The 13,797-nt window shown below is 34.7% G+C and overlaps 3 protein-coding genes across 3 annotated transcripts; 2 read left to right on the top strand and 1 right to left on the bottom strand.

The window, feature by feature from the left end:
* The first annotated feature begins 945 nt into the window (after window positions 1-945).
* Window positions 946-1,812, top strand: LOC107919651 (uncharacterized). Its single transcript, XM_016849068.2, has one exon. It carries the CDS (start codon window positions 946-948, stop codon window positions 1,810-1,812), a length of 867 nt encoding a protein of 288 aa, XP_016704557.2.
* Window positions 1,813-2,879: 1,067 nt separating this feature from the next.
* LOC107919078 (uncharacterized) lies at window positions 2,880-4,393 on the top strand. Its single transcript, XM_016848603.1, has 2 exons — window positions 2,880-3,754; window positions 4,351-4,393. Exons 1-2 carry the CDS (start codon window positions 2,880-2,882, stop codon window positions 4,391-4,393), a joined length of 918 nt encoding a protein of 305 aa, XP_016704092.1.
* A 7,008-nt stretch (window positions 4,394-11,401) lies between these two features.
* Window positions 11,402-12,268, bottom strand: LOC107919635 (uncharacterized). The gene has a single exon (XM_016849055.2). The coding sequence runs from the start codon at window positions 12,266-12,268 to the stop codon at window positions 11,402-11,404; it is 867 nt and encodes a 288-aa protein (XP_016704544.2).
* Between the last annotated feature and the right edge of the window lie 1,529 nt (window positions 12,269-13,797).

Below are 13,797 nucleotides of genomic sequence, written 5' to 3'. Positions count from 1 at the left end.
ATATACTCAACGACATTCAGTTTTGATACTACAATATCATTTTCTAGCATTTATTTACACCTTTTTTTCCCATTTGTCTGGATTAAGCTCCATTCTGTTTTAAACACCAACTTAGCAAGAAACTCAAGACAGATTTTCCAACTTTCGACTTTTTTATGCCATAAATTCAAATGTTTCTTTGATGTTTCAATTGAGGGAAGATTGTTAAACCAGATTTGGACAAAGCTGACTCAATCTATCAATGAAAACATAAATAAAAATAGAGAAATTAGTCTTAAAAAATGAAATCTTCTTGACTATCCCTGAATCATCTTCTTCAATGTCAAGAATCCTACCGTCTCAATCCACGAACACATTATTAGACACTAATAAAAAAGTCAATTGACATTCACATGGTTGATTCAGATCAGACACGAGCTGCATGATAGAAAATTGTTTTAGTTAAGGGACAATCGAATCATCAAGAAATGCGTTCCTGCTAAAAATTATAGTATACAAGTCAAGCATGCGGATCTTGCCTCCCTTTTGCCAAACATAAGGTGATAACCAGCAGACAAGTTGAAAGCAATGAGGCATTAATATAAGGGAAGAACGGAAGAGCAAATGGCCATTGCCTATATACTTTCCCAGCCCCATCGTGTGTATTTGTATATTTTTATATTATTATCATGTTATTGAAGATAAGTTTTGATTGTATTTGCAAAAGGGTAATGAGTTGTTTTGACGGTGGAAAGGAGACAACACATGAACATTTTTGTAGATCCAAATCAAGTTCATGTTACTTGTAATTGATATTTAAAGAGGATGAGTTTCCTCTTGTCCACCCTCAGCCTGTAATATATATATATTCAGCAGATGAGAATGGGAAGACAGCAAATAGGTAGAGTGAGTTGAAACACACAAATTCCAATTGCAAGGCCTTCTTTCTTCTCTAAAACAAAGAAAATGGCTGCCTCTCCTTTGAATGTCCAACCTTCTTTCCATGATCGCTCAAACAGCTTGCCTTCAAGGCAACACCCCATCACTTCACAAATTGATGAAAATCTGAACCGACTGAGGGCATCTCAATTCGCCTCTACATCTTCGTCATCCATAGGACATGAGCTGACCTGTCTTCAAGATTTGTACGACTATGTAGATATGTTGCTTCAGTTGCCCCTCACTCAACAAGCTCTAGCTCAAGAGCAGCAAAGGAAATCGGTTGAACAACTTTTGGATGCATCTCTCGTGCTCCTGGATGTATGCGGTACCGCTAAAGATGCCTTGGTGCGAACCAAGGAATGCACTCAAGAACTCCAATCGGTTTTGCGCCGAAGACGAGGAGGAGTTGAAGGGCTTGGTGATGAGGTTAGAAAATACTTAACCTCCAAGAGGGAAGTGAGAAAGGCAATAAGCAAGGCCTCCAAGAACTTGAAGCATATGGACAATAAACTTATGAGCAAAGACGGTGAGACCGGAGCCGTGATTAGCACCTTAAAACAAGTAGTAGCAGCCACCATGGGCGTGTTACAATCCTTGTTGTCCTTTATTTCAGGGCCAGAGGCATCGAGCCGGTGGTCACTAGTTTCAAAGTTAATGCACCAGAAAAGAGTAAGGTGCGAGGAAGAAGAAGAGAAAACAAATGCAATCGCGAATGCTGAAGCTGCATTGCGTTCCTTCATTAAATCTGGAAACGTGAAGCATATTGAGAATGTGCAAAATGAGATCCAAAACTCAGAGTTGTGCATCCAAGACCTTGAAGAAGGTCTTGAAAGCTTCTTCAGGCGTTGGATCAAAGCTAGAGTCACTGTTCTAAACATTGTTAACTGTTGAAATCTTGGCATTGTAAACTTGTACATAATTATAACTTACATGTATACAACTATTGTTAAAACAAAAAATTATACAGTCTACTTTCCACCAACTTTCTCTCTTTTCTTATCTTGTCCACCAATATCTGAACTTGCAAGTTGAACTTTTCTTTTTACGAGATTATAGATACTGGAATTCCAACTCCAAACCCAAATTCCAGATTTGATGCGATTCTGCTATGATATGAGCTGTCAGGATTCCTGTTTTGATAAGTTTTAACAATTTGATTACTTTGACTGTGACATGGTAGATACATACATATCTCACACGCTTTAAGAAAATAAATCATAGTCTGTCAATCACAATAGTTTCTTCGGTTCTGTGAGGAGAAGAGGGAGCAAAGGATACGAAAGTGGATCTTGTCCTACCCCTTGCCATTATTACTCCAATTATTTTGATTTTTATTTTAATCTGTATTTAATTTTGTGTTTAAAAGGTCCATTATTTAACGAAAACTGTCTCTCAGTTATGCTCACAGCTTAGTCATCCTGCATTGATCATTAAACTCCACCCATTTTTCTATAAGTTGCAAACTATGTACAGGTTGAGATTGCATATCTTGCCTGCCTCCTGCACGACAAGAAATTAATAAACTCAACCATGTTAATTGCATGCACATGTTCAAGTCGATGTTGATGGAAATGATTAAACAATAATAGTTACATAAACTAGCCTCTTGTCGCCAAATAATAGACAAGTAGCCACTGCCAGTTGAAGCAAGCTTAAAGCCACTCGTGCATAGCCCCATTATATAGTATAGTTTTATTATATCAGGAATTAAGATATACTAATTAAAAGAATCAAGTTATGAGTTGTGGAGCATGTTAGGAGGGAGACATCGCTCAACCATGCTGACATAGTAGTTCAGATTGGTATCAAGTTCATGTTACCTCATGACTTCAATTTGGAAGGGTGTGATTCTTCATGTCTCCTCTTTCACACAATATATGCATATATATATTGGGTAGATGAAGAAGGCAAATTGAATTCAGATCACAACTTCCAAGTTTTTATTTCCAGAAGAAATAATGGCTACCACCGGTTACCACACTCGTTCCAATAGCTTTCCCTCTCGAGCCCACCCTCTTACTTCCGAGGTTGATGAGCATTTGAGCAGATTGGCATCGTCTGAGTCGGCATCTACATCGTCGTCCTTAAACCAAAGCCTCGGCAGACTTCAAGATTTACATGATTGCACGGAGAAACTGCTTCTGCTACCCCTGACTCAACAAATCTTATCCCATGAACAGCAAGGGAAATATGTCGATGAGCTGTTGAATGGATCTCTTGGGCTTTTAGATGTATTCACCACTGCCAAGGATGCCTTATTGCAAGTAAAGGAACGCACCGTAGAACTTCAATCTATCTTGCGCCGAAAGAGAGGTGCTACAAAAGGCTTTGCTAATGATGTTAGAAAATACTTGAGCTCTAAGAAGGCAGCTAAAAGGGAAATCTTGAAGGCCGTGAAGAATTTGAAGCACAAGGAAAGCACCGCTTTGAACGAGACCTGTGCCACTGTTAGCGTCTTAAGGGAGGTGCAAGCAGCCACTCTTAGCGTGCTAGAATCCTTGTTCTCCTTTACTTTTGGGGTCCAGAAAGAATCACATAGGAGCCCCTGGTCGTTAGTCTCAAATCTTTTGCACACAAAAAGAGTCAACAGCGAAGGAGAACAGCATATCAATGAAATGGCAAATGCTGAAGCTTCACTGCTGTCCCTTGCAACAAGCAAAACTGACCTTATGCAAATCGAGAAAGTTCAGAATGAACTCAATTATCAGAGTATTGCCTTCAAGACTTCGAAGAAGGGCTTGAGGGTCTGCTTAGGGGGCCGATCAAAATCAGAGTCAATATTCTCAACATACTCAACAATTAACCTAGTCTCAAATTCATTTGACTTCATCTTGTACGTTAAATTCAACACAAATGTAATATTCTTAGGTTACATTATAGTAAAATATACTTGCAGAAAATTTTGCTTCTATTGCAAATTCCTCTTTCTTTTGTCTTCCTTCTTTTGCTTTTGTCCTCTCAAATATTAATCATCTCTCTTCTAATGCATTAGAATCACAAAAATTGTATGACATCATAGCACGATTACCATGGACAGTACGGTTTTACCATTGGCTCACTCTTTAATTAACATAAATTCAGTTGAAATAACTTTTCATAAAAAAAATTTGATATAACCTGTTAAAATACCAATTGCTTATTTACAAAATGAGATTACAAATCTTGTCTTTATCTTGTTCAACCAAAAAAATTAGTAAACGAAAGTATTGCATTCAAAACTTTGAGAAAAGATTTAGGGTGTGTTTAGATAATGATCAAAGTCAGAGTCGATATGCTTAACATTCTCAAGTATCAAGTAGCTTTATCTTATAAATTAAAAATTCAAGACTAATGTAATATTCTTATGTCAAATGAAAATATACTTCTGAAACATTTGCCTCTGTTTGCATATTCCTCCTGTCATATTCCTTTTCTATGTTTTTTTTTTAGAATCTTAAACATTAATCATCCTGTTTCAAATGCATTAGATTGAGCAATATAAATATCTTTTAAATCTTGAAAATTAATATTTTATTTTAATTAAGATAAATTAATAAATATTAGTCTAATTAGTAGTTGATTAGCGAAACTTTTCAAAACAAATGCAAGTATTTCTTTAACTTCCTAACTCGGAAATAGCCAATTAAATCCACTGATTCAACCGAATCTTATTTCAACAATTTACTCCTTAACAACGACCCCAAAAATTTGTTAATGTCAAAACTTGCTGATAATAAAATATATTTAAAACAAGAACTTTAAAAAATATTCCCTTGATTTTCTTAGGTGTACAGATTGATGTCAAGTAATATTACAACAAAACCAAATTTGGAATTAAAAGCACTTTGACAATGGTGAAACATGCACTACGAATGTTAAACATAAAAGCTTTGCTTACCATAAGTGCACATACTATTGTCATATAATAATTGCAACGGAAATAAATTAAAAGATAGAAGAATTTCAAGGAGTGAATCCAAAGGATGGATGTCCAAAACTAAATGCAAAGAATGATTCCAGAGTTCCGCCAGACTCAGTAAGTAGCAACGTTAAACACAATATCATCTTTATCCAAACTATTGATCATCCAAACTAACCCCACTTAAAATATTAAAACCTTTTATTTTTATTTTCAAACCAATTTTTAAACTTCATCCTTCATTTTCTTCTCTATAGAATGTTTTCAAAATTTATTTTTGGAGAGCGGAATTGATGAAAAAAAAAAAAGCTTCAAAGACTTTAAATTTTAGTGGCGAAAAACTTATCAGTAGCCATATAATTCAAAGTTTTCAATCAACTTTTTTTTTCCTTTTAAAAGAAAAATTCTTCTCCATTCCTTCTTCAAACTGAAACACAACATTTAGTTAAAAAAAAAAAAAACAAGAGGCATCTTTTATAAATTTCAAAACCAAATAAAATTCTTCAAAATTTTTGAACATTTATCTTTAAAATCAAAACCAAGATCTAAGAAAGAATTTTTTATATAAACTGAATCCTTTTTTTTCCTTCTAATGAGCAAAAAAAAACATAAACCCTAAACTAAAGAATTCTTTGAAAAATTAATATTTCTATTTGCTCGTATTTGATGTGATCATTACTTATGTTGTTAATTGCTTGTGCATTTGTTTTATAGTGATACAAGGTGCAACAAATGTGGATGTAGATTCAATTTTAAAGTGCTATTTTATCCAAATTTTATAATTCAATTTTGAAGTCCGGCCATCAAAAAGATGAATTAATTCTAAGTTGGATATAAATTCAATTATGTGGTTATTATCGTTGCTTAATAGTCACATGATTCACACTCAGCACTAAGACAACCCAAACAAGTTAAGGCTTGTTTGGAGTAGTAGTTAAAACTCTTTTATCGCATCCGATGACACGGGATCAGACCCTACCATCCTCTCCTCCTTTAATATTGTAATGATAAAAAAAAAGCAACCCAGACAAATTGGTTGTCAACAATTGAGTGTTACATAGAAAATCCTAGAAGTAAACAACATAACCCCAATCAAATCTAAATAAAAACAAAAGAGAAATGTCAAGCTTGATGCAACATCCTTCATAGAGAAGAGATCCATCTTCTTTAAACATGTTGATAAATATGTTAAGGTTGTGTTTATAGATGTTTAGGTTGAGATTTAACACATAGTTAACATCACATACATGATCAACATAACAATTCAGAGTTCATTAGATCTATCATACATAGTTTCGTAACCCACTGAATTAAATCGACGGTTTCTCAATGTAGGGTCAAAGGTTATTTTCAGATTAGGTTCGGGTTTACTTAGCGAAACCGAAATCATTAGAAGTATTTAATCATCATCAAGATATGAAATTAACAACCAAAAATCACAAGGGAAACACACCTTCTCTACTTGTAACACCCCTAACCCGTATCCATTGCCGATAGGGTTACGGAGCATTACCAGAGTTTATAGAAAAATTCCAGATAATTCATGTCATTTACTATTCATATATGAAACTAATCATATTGCCCCTTGAATGGACCCTCGAGGCTCAATTTAAACATTAGAAACTACTCAGGATTAAATCGAGATCTTAGAGAATTTTTCGCGAAATTTAATTTTTTTTATTATATACAAGGTACACACGCCCATGTGGTCAAGGCACACCCCCATGTGACCATAGGACACGCCCGTGCTGCAGGCCGTGTCTGACCTTGTGTAACTCTTTGATTTGTGCCACACAGCCTACCATACGCTCGTGTGCTAAGCCATGTGGTCAATTTAATTTTCACAAATTAAGTGTAGGTTTCACACGGCCAAGATACACACGCGTGTTCTAGGCCATGTATCACACACGACTGAGACACATGCCTGTGTCTCTGCTTGTGTGCTAAATTCTGAGCATTCTGTTTCTCAAATTTAATATGCAGGGGACACATGGCCAAAGCAAATTCCCACGTGTCAGGCCGTGTATAACACACGATCAAGCCACATGCCCGTGTGTCTACCCATGTGGACAAAATAAGGTCATTTATTAGCCTTATTTCTCACCCAAATTTAACCTTCAACCTACAATAACATTTGCATACATTTGCCAACCAATTCAAGTCATATAAATCAAACAAACATCATTAACATGTATGAAATAGTATCACATATTCATATGATCAAACTTACCTTCTTGTAAAAATTTATATTTTACCCTAATTCAATTTAACCAAACCAAATACATATAAGCTAAACATGATATGTATGTCCTTATAATAACATGCCAAAATAATCCATTTTTTTAGCCATTCCAATAGCTAAGTTACAAACAACTAATTTACATACCAACATAGGCCAAGTTAAACTATATACATGCTATTATATCAAAATAAGATTACTTTTTATACCAAAACAAGCTGGAAGATAATGTGATGATTCTCCGACAGTTCTCCAACCTTAGCGAGCTTTCGAAACACTATAAATCAGAGAAAATAAAACTTAGTAAGCATTTAATACTTAATAAGTTCGTATAACGGAAAGTAAACTTACCAATCATATTTAAATAAGTATAACAATAACATGCTTTCCAACAAATTAGCAAATTTACCTAATCACATACATTCAAATAAGCAAGTTAGTCACATAATTCACATGTACATTAAGTAAGCAAGGTTGAGCTCTTCATGCTACACTCCTTTCAAGTATTTTAGAAGTATTCGGGACATAACTCTTTTAATCTCATAATTTCTCATGTCAGAAGTTTTGCCCGTTAAATTATTGAAATATCGATGGATGCTCAGGTAGTACACACAAGGTGTACAAAACTGTAAACTGTCAATTCATAATCAGAGGTACCCGTTAGGGCACTTAATCAGAGAGCACACTCTCGAGCCACATATTAGGATGCTCAGATGAGCCATGTAACAGGACACTTATATGGGCTAAATAGGAAACTCATAAGAGTTTTATTCAGGGAGCTCATAGAGCTTATCAAATAACTCCGAAGAGTTAATATCAGGGAGCATCGGATAAGGTAGTAGGGAGTTCAAGAGAGCCATGTCAGAAAGCCCATAAATGCTTATATCAGGACACTCATGTAAAGTTGTGTTTGTGTCCGTATTATATGCTGGATCACAACTGTTCGAATCATGTAATAGGACGCTCACACAGAGCTGCGGTAGTGCGCAACACATGCATGATCACTACCGATCAAGATGCTCGAGAAGGCTATATCAGGATTGCTTGTCCGAGCTATATTCTGTCTGCAACATACGCAAGACCACATTTAATATAGGAAATCACATATATCCATCGAATTTCATTATTCAAACGAAACTTATTATTTTTCGGATATAATTGAACATATGATTATTTCATTTATTTTTAGCATTTATATAATTCATACAATCACATGCCACATTCAATTCAAACATATGATTAAACACAATTTAGTTACATGAACTTACCTTAACATTTGTTTGTGTATGAAAATTTACTAATTCGAAACTTTTTCTTTTCCTCGATCTAGCTTCAAATTTGAGTTGTTTGGATCTATATAAATGAATTTAATCATCAATTTATCACATTTCATATTCAATTGGATTCAATTTACACTCTAGGTAAAATTACCATTTTGCCCCTAAACTTTTTATAAATTCCAATTTTGTCCCTAGGCTTGGAATAATGAAATTTATGCAATTTAATCATTATTCCAAGCCTAACTGATTTTTACATGTCTTAATAACAGGCCATGGATTTCACGAAATTTAGAATTTTTCTATAACTTTTACATCTTTACAATTTAATCTCTAAATCATATTTTCATAAAAATTCCCTTTGTAAAAGTTGTTTATCTATCAACAACCTTTTATTTTCTACCATAAATTTCAAAATTTCAGCATAGTCATCCATGAAAAAACTTTGATACTTTGATATCTTTTCAAATAAAATATAAAAATTACTAAAAACAGGACAAGAATACTTACCCAATTGAACCAATTAAGTTTGCTTGAAGACTTTTCTCTTTCCTAGGGTTTCCATGTCTTAATTTAGGGAAGATAATATATAATAAGATGATATTTCTATTATTATCTTTTAATTATTTTACTTTCCAATTTAGCCCTTAGCCTTTTCTAATTTTTTCATGGATTAATCACTAAAAATATATATTCTTTAATGGTCTATTTACCATATAAGGACCTTAAGTTTTGAATTTCATAGCTATTTGATACTTATAGCTATTAAAACTCAACTTTTTTATTTTATGCAATTTGGTCCTTTCCATAGTTAAACACATAATCAGTAAAATTTTCATTTCAGAATTTTCATATGACATTCCTATCATAATGCAGATCATACAATAATATTGAAATAAATTTTCTTTCTGGATCAGATTTGTGGTCCCGAAACTATTGTTCCGATCTCACTGAAATTGGGTTGTTACACTACTAGTCCATTCAACATTCCTCAAGTTTAAATCTGATCCACCTCTCCCAGATCTGGCCCTTTAACATCATTCACATGAAGCCACTTAATGTTAGAATCAATGACAAAGTTTCGGTTAAACCTAAATGTAATTGATTGAACCGAAAAGAAGAAAGAACTTTAACTCAGTTAAATTTCCCAGAGTCAATGTTTAACTAATACAAATGTATAACTTACTGACTTGTTTCTAAAGATTATAGATTTAATCACCAATAGTGTATGGAATGAATAATGAATTTGTCAAGGAAAGAAGGAAGGCTGAAAACCCAAATAGTAGTAGAGGCGACGATGACGGCAAGCTAATAATCAAGAGAGCTTAACGGTTCAATATGTGGCAGCTGTATAGAGAAACGAAAAGAAACTAATAGCTTAATGGTGGTGCAAGGTGTGGCGATAGGAAGGGGAAAGAAAGTTGGACAACAAACCAGAGAGTTATAAGCATGTGTCTCGGTCGTGTGTGATACACAGCCTAGAACACGTGCGTGTATCTTAGCCGTGTGAAACCTACACTTAATTTGTGAAAATTAAATTGACCACATGGCTTAGCACATGAGCATATGGCAGGCCGAGTGGCACAAATCAGAGAGTTACATGGGGTTAGACATGGCATGCGGCATGGGCATGTCCTATGGTCACATGGGCGTGTACCTTGACCACACGGGCATGTGTGCCCTGTATATAATAAAAAATTTAAATTTCGCGAAAAATTCTCTGAGATCTCGATTTAATCCTGAGTAGTTTCTAATGTTTAAATTGAGCCTCGAGGGTCCATTCAGGGGACAATATGATTAGTTTCGGATATGAATAGTAAATGACATGAATTACCTGGAATTTTTCTGTAAACTCTGTTAATGTTCCGTAACCCTATCGGCGATGGATACGGGTTAAGGGTGTTACAAGTAGAGAAGGCGTGTCTCTTGACTAATGTTTTCATGTGTGTTATTCGGCTGAATGTATATGTGTTTCCCTTGTGATTTTTGGCTGTTAATTTCATATCTTGATGATGATTAAATACTTCTAATGATTTCGGTTTTGCTAAGTAAACTCGAACCTAATCTGAAAATAACCTTTGAACCCGCATTCGATTTAATTCAGTGGGTTACGAAATTGTGTATGATAGATCTAATGAACTCTGAATTGTTATGTTGATCATGTATGTGGTGTAAACTATGTGTTAAATCTCAACCTAAACATTTATAAACACAACCTTAACATAAACTACGTGTGGAAATGCCAGGGTCGTGTGGATCCTGAAAATAGCTCTATTTATTCGATTTTAACTCATTTTTTGCACCAAAATACTCTCCTAAATATAGAAACATTAATTTAAAGGATTAGAAGCATTAAATTCACTAATTTACATTATTAATGATCCAAAAACGCATTAAAAATGTGATTAAAATATACTTTTATAACTTATCATTAGGTTTATTAATTTCTTGTCGTGCAGGGGGCAGACAGGATCTGCAATCTCAACCTGTACATAGTTTGCAACTTATAGAAAAATGGGTGGAGTTTAATGATCAATGCAGGATGACTAAGCTGTGAGCATAACTGAGAGACAGTTTTCGTTAAATAATGGACCTTTTAAATACAAAATTAAATACAGATTAAAATAAAAATCAAAATAATTGGAGTAATAATGGCAAGGGGTAGGACAAGATCCACTTTCGTATCCTTTGCTCCCTCTTCTCCTCACAGAACCGAAGAAACTATTGTGATTGAGAAACTATGATTTATTTTCTTAAAGCGTGTGAGATATGTATGTATTTACCATGTCATAGAAAAAGTAATCAAATTTTTAAAACTTATCAAAACAGGAATCCTGACAGCTCATGCATTCAGAATCGCATCAAATCTAGAATTTGGGTTTGGAGTTGGAATTCCAGTATCTATAATCTCGTAAAAAGAGAAGTTCAACTTGCAAGTTCAGATATTGGTGGACAAGATAAGAAAAGAGAGAAAGTTGGTGGAAAGAAGACTGTATAATTTTTTGTTTTAACAATAGTTGTATACATGTAAGTTATAATTATGTACAAGTTTACAATGCCAAGATTTCAACAGTTGACAATGTTTAGAACAGTGACTCTAGCTTTGATCCACCGCCTGAAGAAGCTTTCAAGACCTTCTTTAAGGTCTTGGATGCACAACTCTGAGTTTTGGAGCTCATTTTGCACATTCTCAACATGCTTCACGTTTCCAGATTTAATGAAGGAACGCAATGCAGCTTCAGCATTCGCGATTTCATTTGTTTTCTCTTCTTCTTCCTCGCACCTTACTCTTTTCTGGTGCATTAACTTTGAAACTAGTGACCACCGGCTCGATACCTCTGGCCCTGAAATAAAGGACAACAAGGATTGTAACACGCCCATGGTGGCTACTACTACTTGTTTTAAGGTGCTAATCACGGCTCCCGTCTCATCGTCTTTGCTCATAAGTTTATTGTCCATATGCTTCAAGTTCTTGGAGGCCTTGCTTATTGCCTTTCTCACTTCCTTCTTGGAGGTTAAGTATTTTCTAACCTCATCACCAAGCCCTTCAACTCTTCCTCGTCTTCGGCGCAAAACTGATTGGAGTTCTTGAGTGCATTCCTTGGTTCGTAACAAGGAATCTTTAGCGGTTCCGCATACATCCAGGAGCACGAGAGATGCATCCAAAAGTTGTTCAACCGATTTCCTTTGCTGCTCTTGAGCTAGAGCTTGTTGAGTGAGGGGCAACTGAAACAACATATCTACATAGTCGTACAAATCTTGAAGACAGGTCAGGTCATGTCCTATGGATGACGAAGATGTAGAGGCCGATTGAGATGCCCTTAGTCGGTTCAAATTTTCATCAATTTGTGAAGTGATGGGGTGTTGCCTTGAAGGCAAGCTGTTTGAGCGAGCATGGTAAGAAGGTTGGACATTCAAAGGAGAGGCAGCCATTTTCTTTGTTTTAGAGAAGAAAGAAGGCCTTGCAATTGGAATTTGTGTGTTTCAACTCACTCTACCTATTTGCTGTCTTCCCATTCTCATCTGCTGAATATATATATTACAGGCTGAGAGTGGACAAGAGGAATCTTATCCTCTTTAAATATCAATTACAAGTAACATGAACTTGATTTGGATCTACAAAAATGTTCATGTGTTGTCTCCTTTCCACCGTCAAAACAACTCATTACCCTTTTGCAAATACAATCAAAACTTATCTTCAATAACATGATAATAATATAAAAATATACAAATACACACGATGGGGCTGAGAAAGTATATAGGCAATGGCCATTTGCTCTTCTGTTCTTCCCTTATATTAATGCCTCATTGCTTTCAACTTGTCTTCTGGTTATCACCTTATGTTTGGCAAAAGGGAGGCAAGATCCGCATGCTTGACTTGTATACTATAATTTTTAGCAGGAAAGCATTTCTTGATGATTCGATTGTCCCTTAACTAAAACAATTTTCTATCATGCAGCTCGTGTATGATCTGAATCAACCATGTGAATGTCAATTGACTTTTTTATTAGTGTCTAATAATGTGTTCGTGGATTGAGACGGTAGGATTCTTAACATTGAAGAAGATGATTCAGGGATAGTCAAGAAGATTTCATTTTTTAAGACTTATTTCTCTATTTTTATTTATGTTTTCATTGATAGATTAAGTCAGCTTTGTCCAAATCTGGTTTAACAACCTTCCCTCAATTGAAACATCAAAGAAACATTTGAATTTATGGCATAAAAAGTCTAAAGTTAGAAAATCTGTCTTGAGTTTCTTGCTAAGTTGGTCTTTAAAACAGAATAGAGCTTAATTGTTGGGTTTTTGAACAATTTTTCCGGAGAAAGTATGAAGCTCAGTGTAAAATTTGAGCAACAACGTAATAAATCCGGATAAAGAATGAAGGAAGATTAAACTTCAAAAGGCTCGATATTTGCAGGATAAACAAACAGAATTTTACTTAGTAAAAGAAAGCAAAAATTGAGAGAGTATTTTTCTTGAATGATTTCTATTGAAATTCATTTATTAAAGAAGATAGCATACTGCCAATACATATACCAGTCATAAGTTGGTCAGCTTTAACATATTTACTATTTTTAGACTTACTTGCACCGCTTGCACATTGCAACTTGCAAATCAACTTGCACAATTAGGTAAGCTAATCTATTAATCTTATCAGCACCCAATTACATTAAATACACTACCTACTCAGTTCTAATTTAACTAAGTTGCAAAATATTACTTAAAGTAACAAAATGAAACTGAAATTGAACAGTAGCATCAACTTCAGTAGTTGCATGTACTTCATCCGAAAATACTACAGCAGCTTGATCTTCATACTTCATCCACATAACTTGGACTGTATATACCTTGTGTGCTGTAAGTGCGGCTTGATTTGCTTCTTCATATTTCATCCGCATAACTTATGTTGCATGGTCTACTCTTTGGTTGCTTTATCTGCTGCACGCATGCCAACTTCAAC

Source organism: Gossypium hirsutum, chromosome A01 (genome assembly GCF_007990345.1).
Source record: "Gossypium hirsutum isolate 1008001.06 chromosome A01, Gossypium_hirsutum_v2.1, whole genome shotgun sequence".
NCBI classification, from domain to species: Eukaryota; Viridiplantae; Streptophyta; class Magnoliopsida; order Malvales; family Malvaceae; genus Gossypium; species Gossypium hirsutum.
The sequence above is the reverse complement of the archived record's forward strand: the minus strand, read 5'-3'. Positions and strand labels throughout refer to the sequence as shown.

Coding starts and splice junctions, on each gene's coding strand:
- LOC107919651 (XM_016849068.2), top strand. CDS start 946: ATGGCTGCCTCTCCTTTGAATGTCCAACCTTCTTTCCATGATCGCTCA.
- LOC107919078 (XM_016848603.1), top strand. CDS start 2,880: ATGGCTACCACCGGTTACCACACTCGTTCCAATAGCTTTCCCTCTCGA. Junction 3,755..4,350: donor AATTCATTTGACTTCATCTT/GTACGTTAAATT, acceptor TTTTTTTTTTAG/AATCTTAAACATTAATCATC.
- LOC107919635 (XM_016849055.2), bottom strand. CDS start 12,268: ATGGCTGCCTCTCCTTTGAATGTCCAACCTTCTTACCATGCTCGCTCA.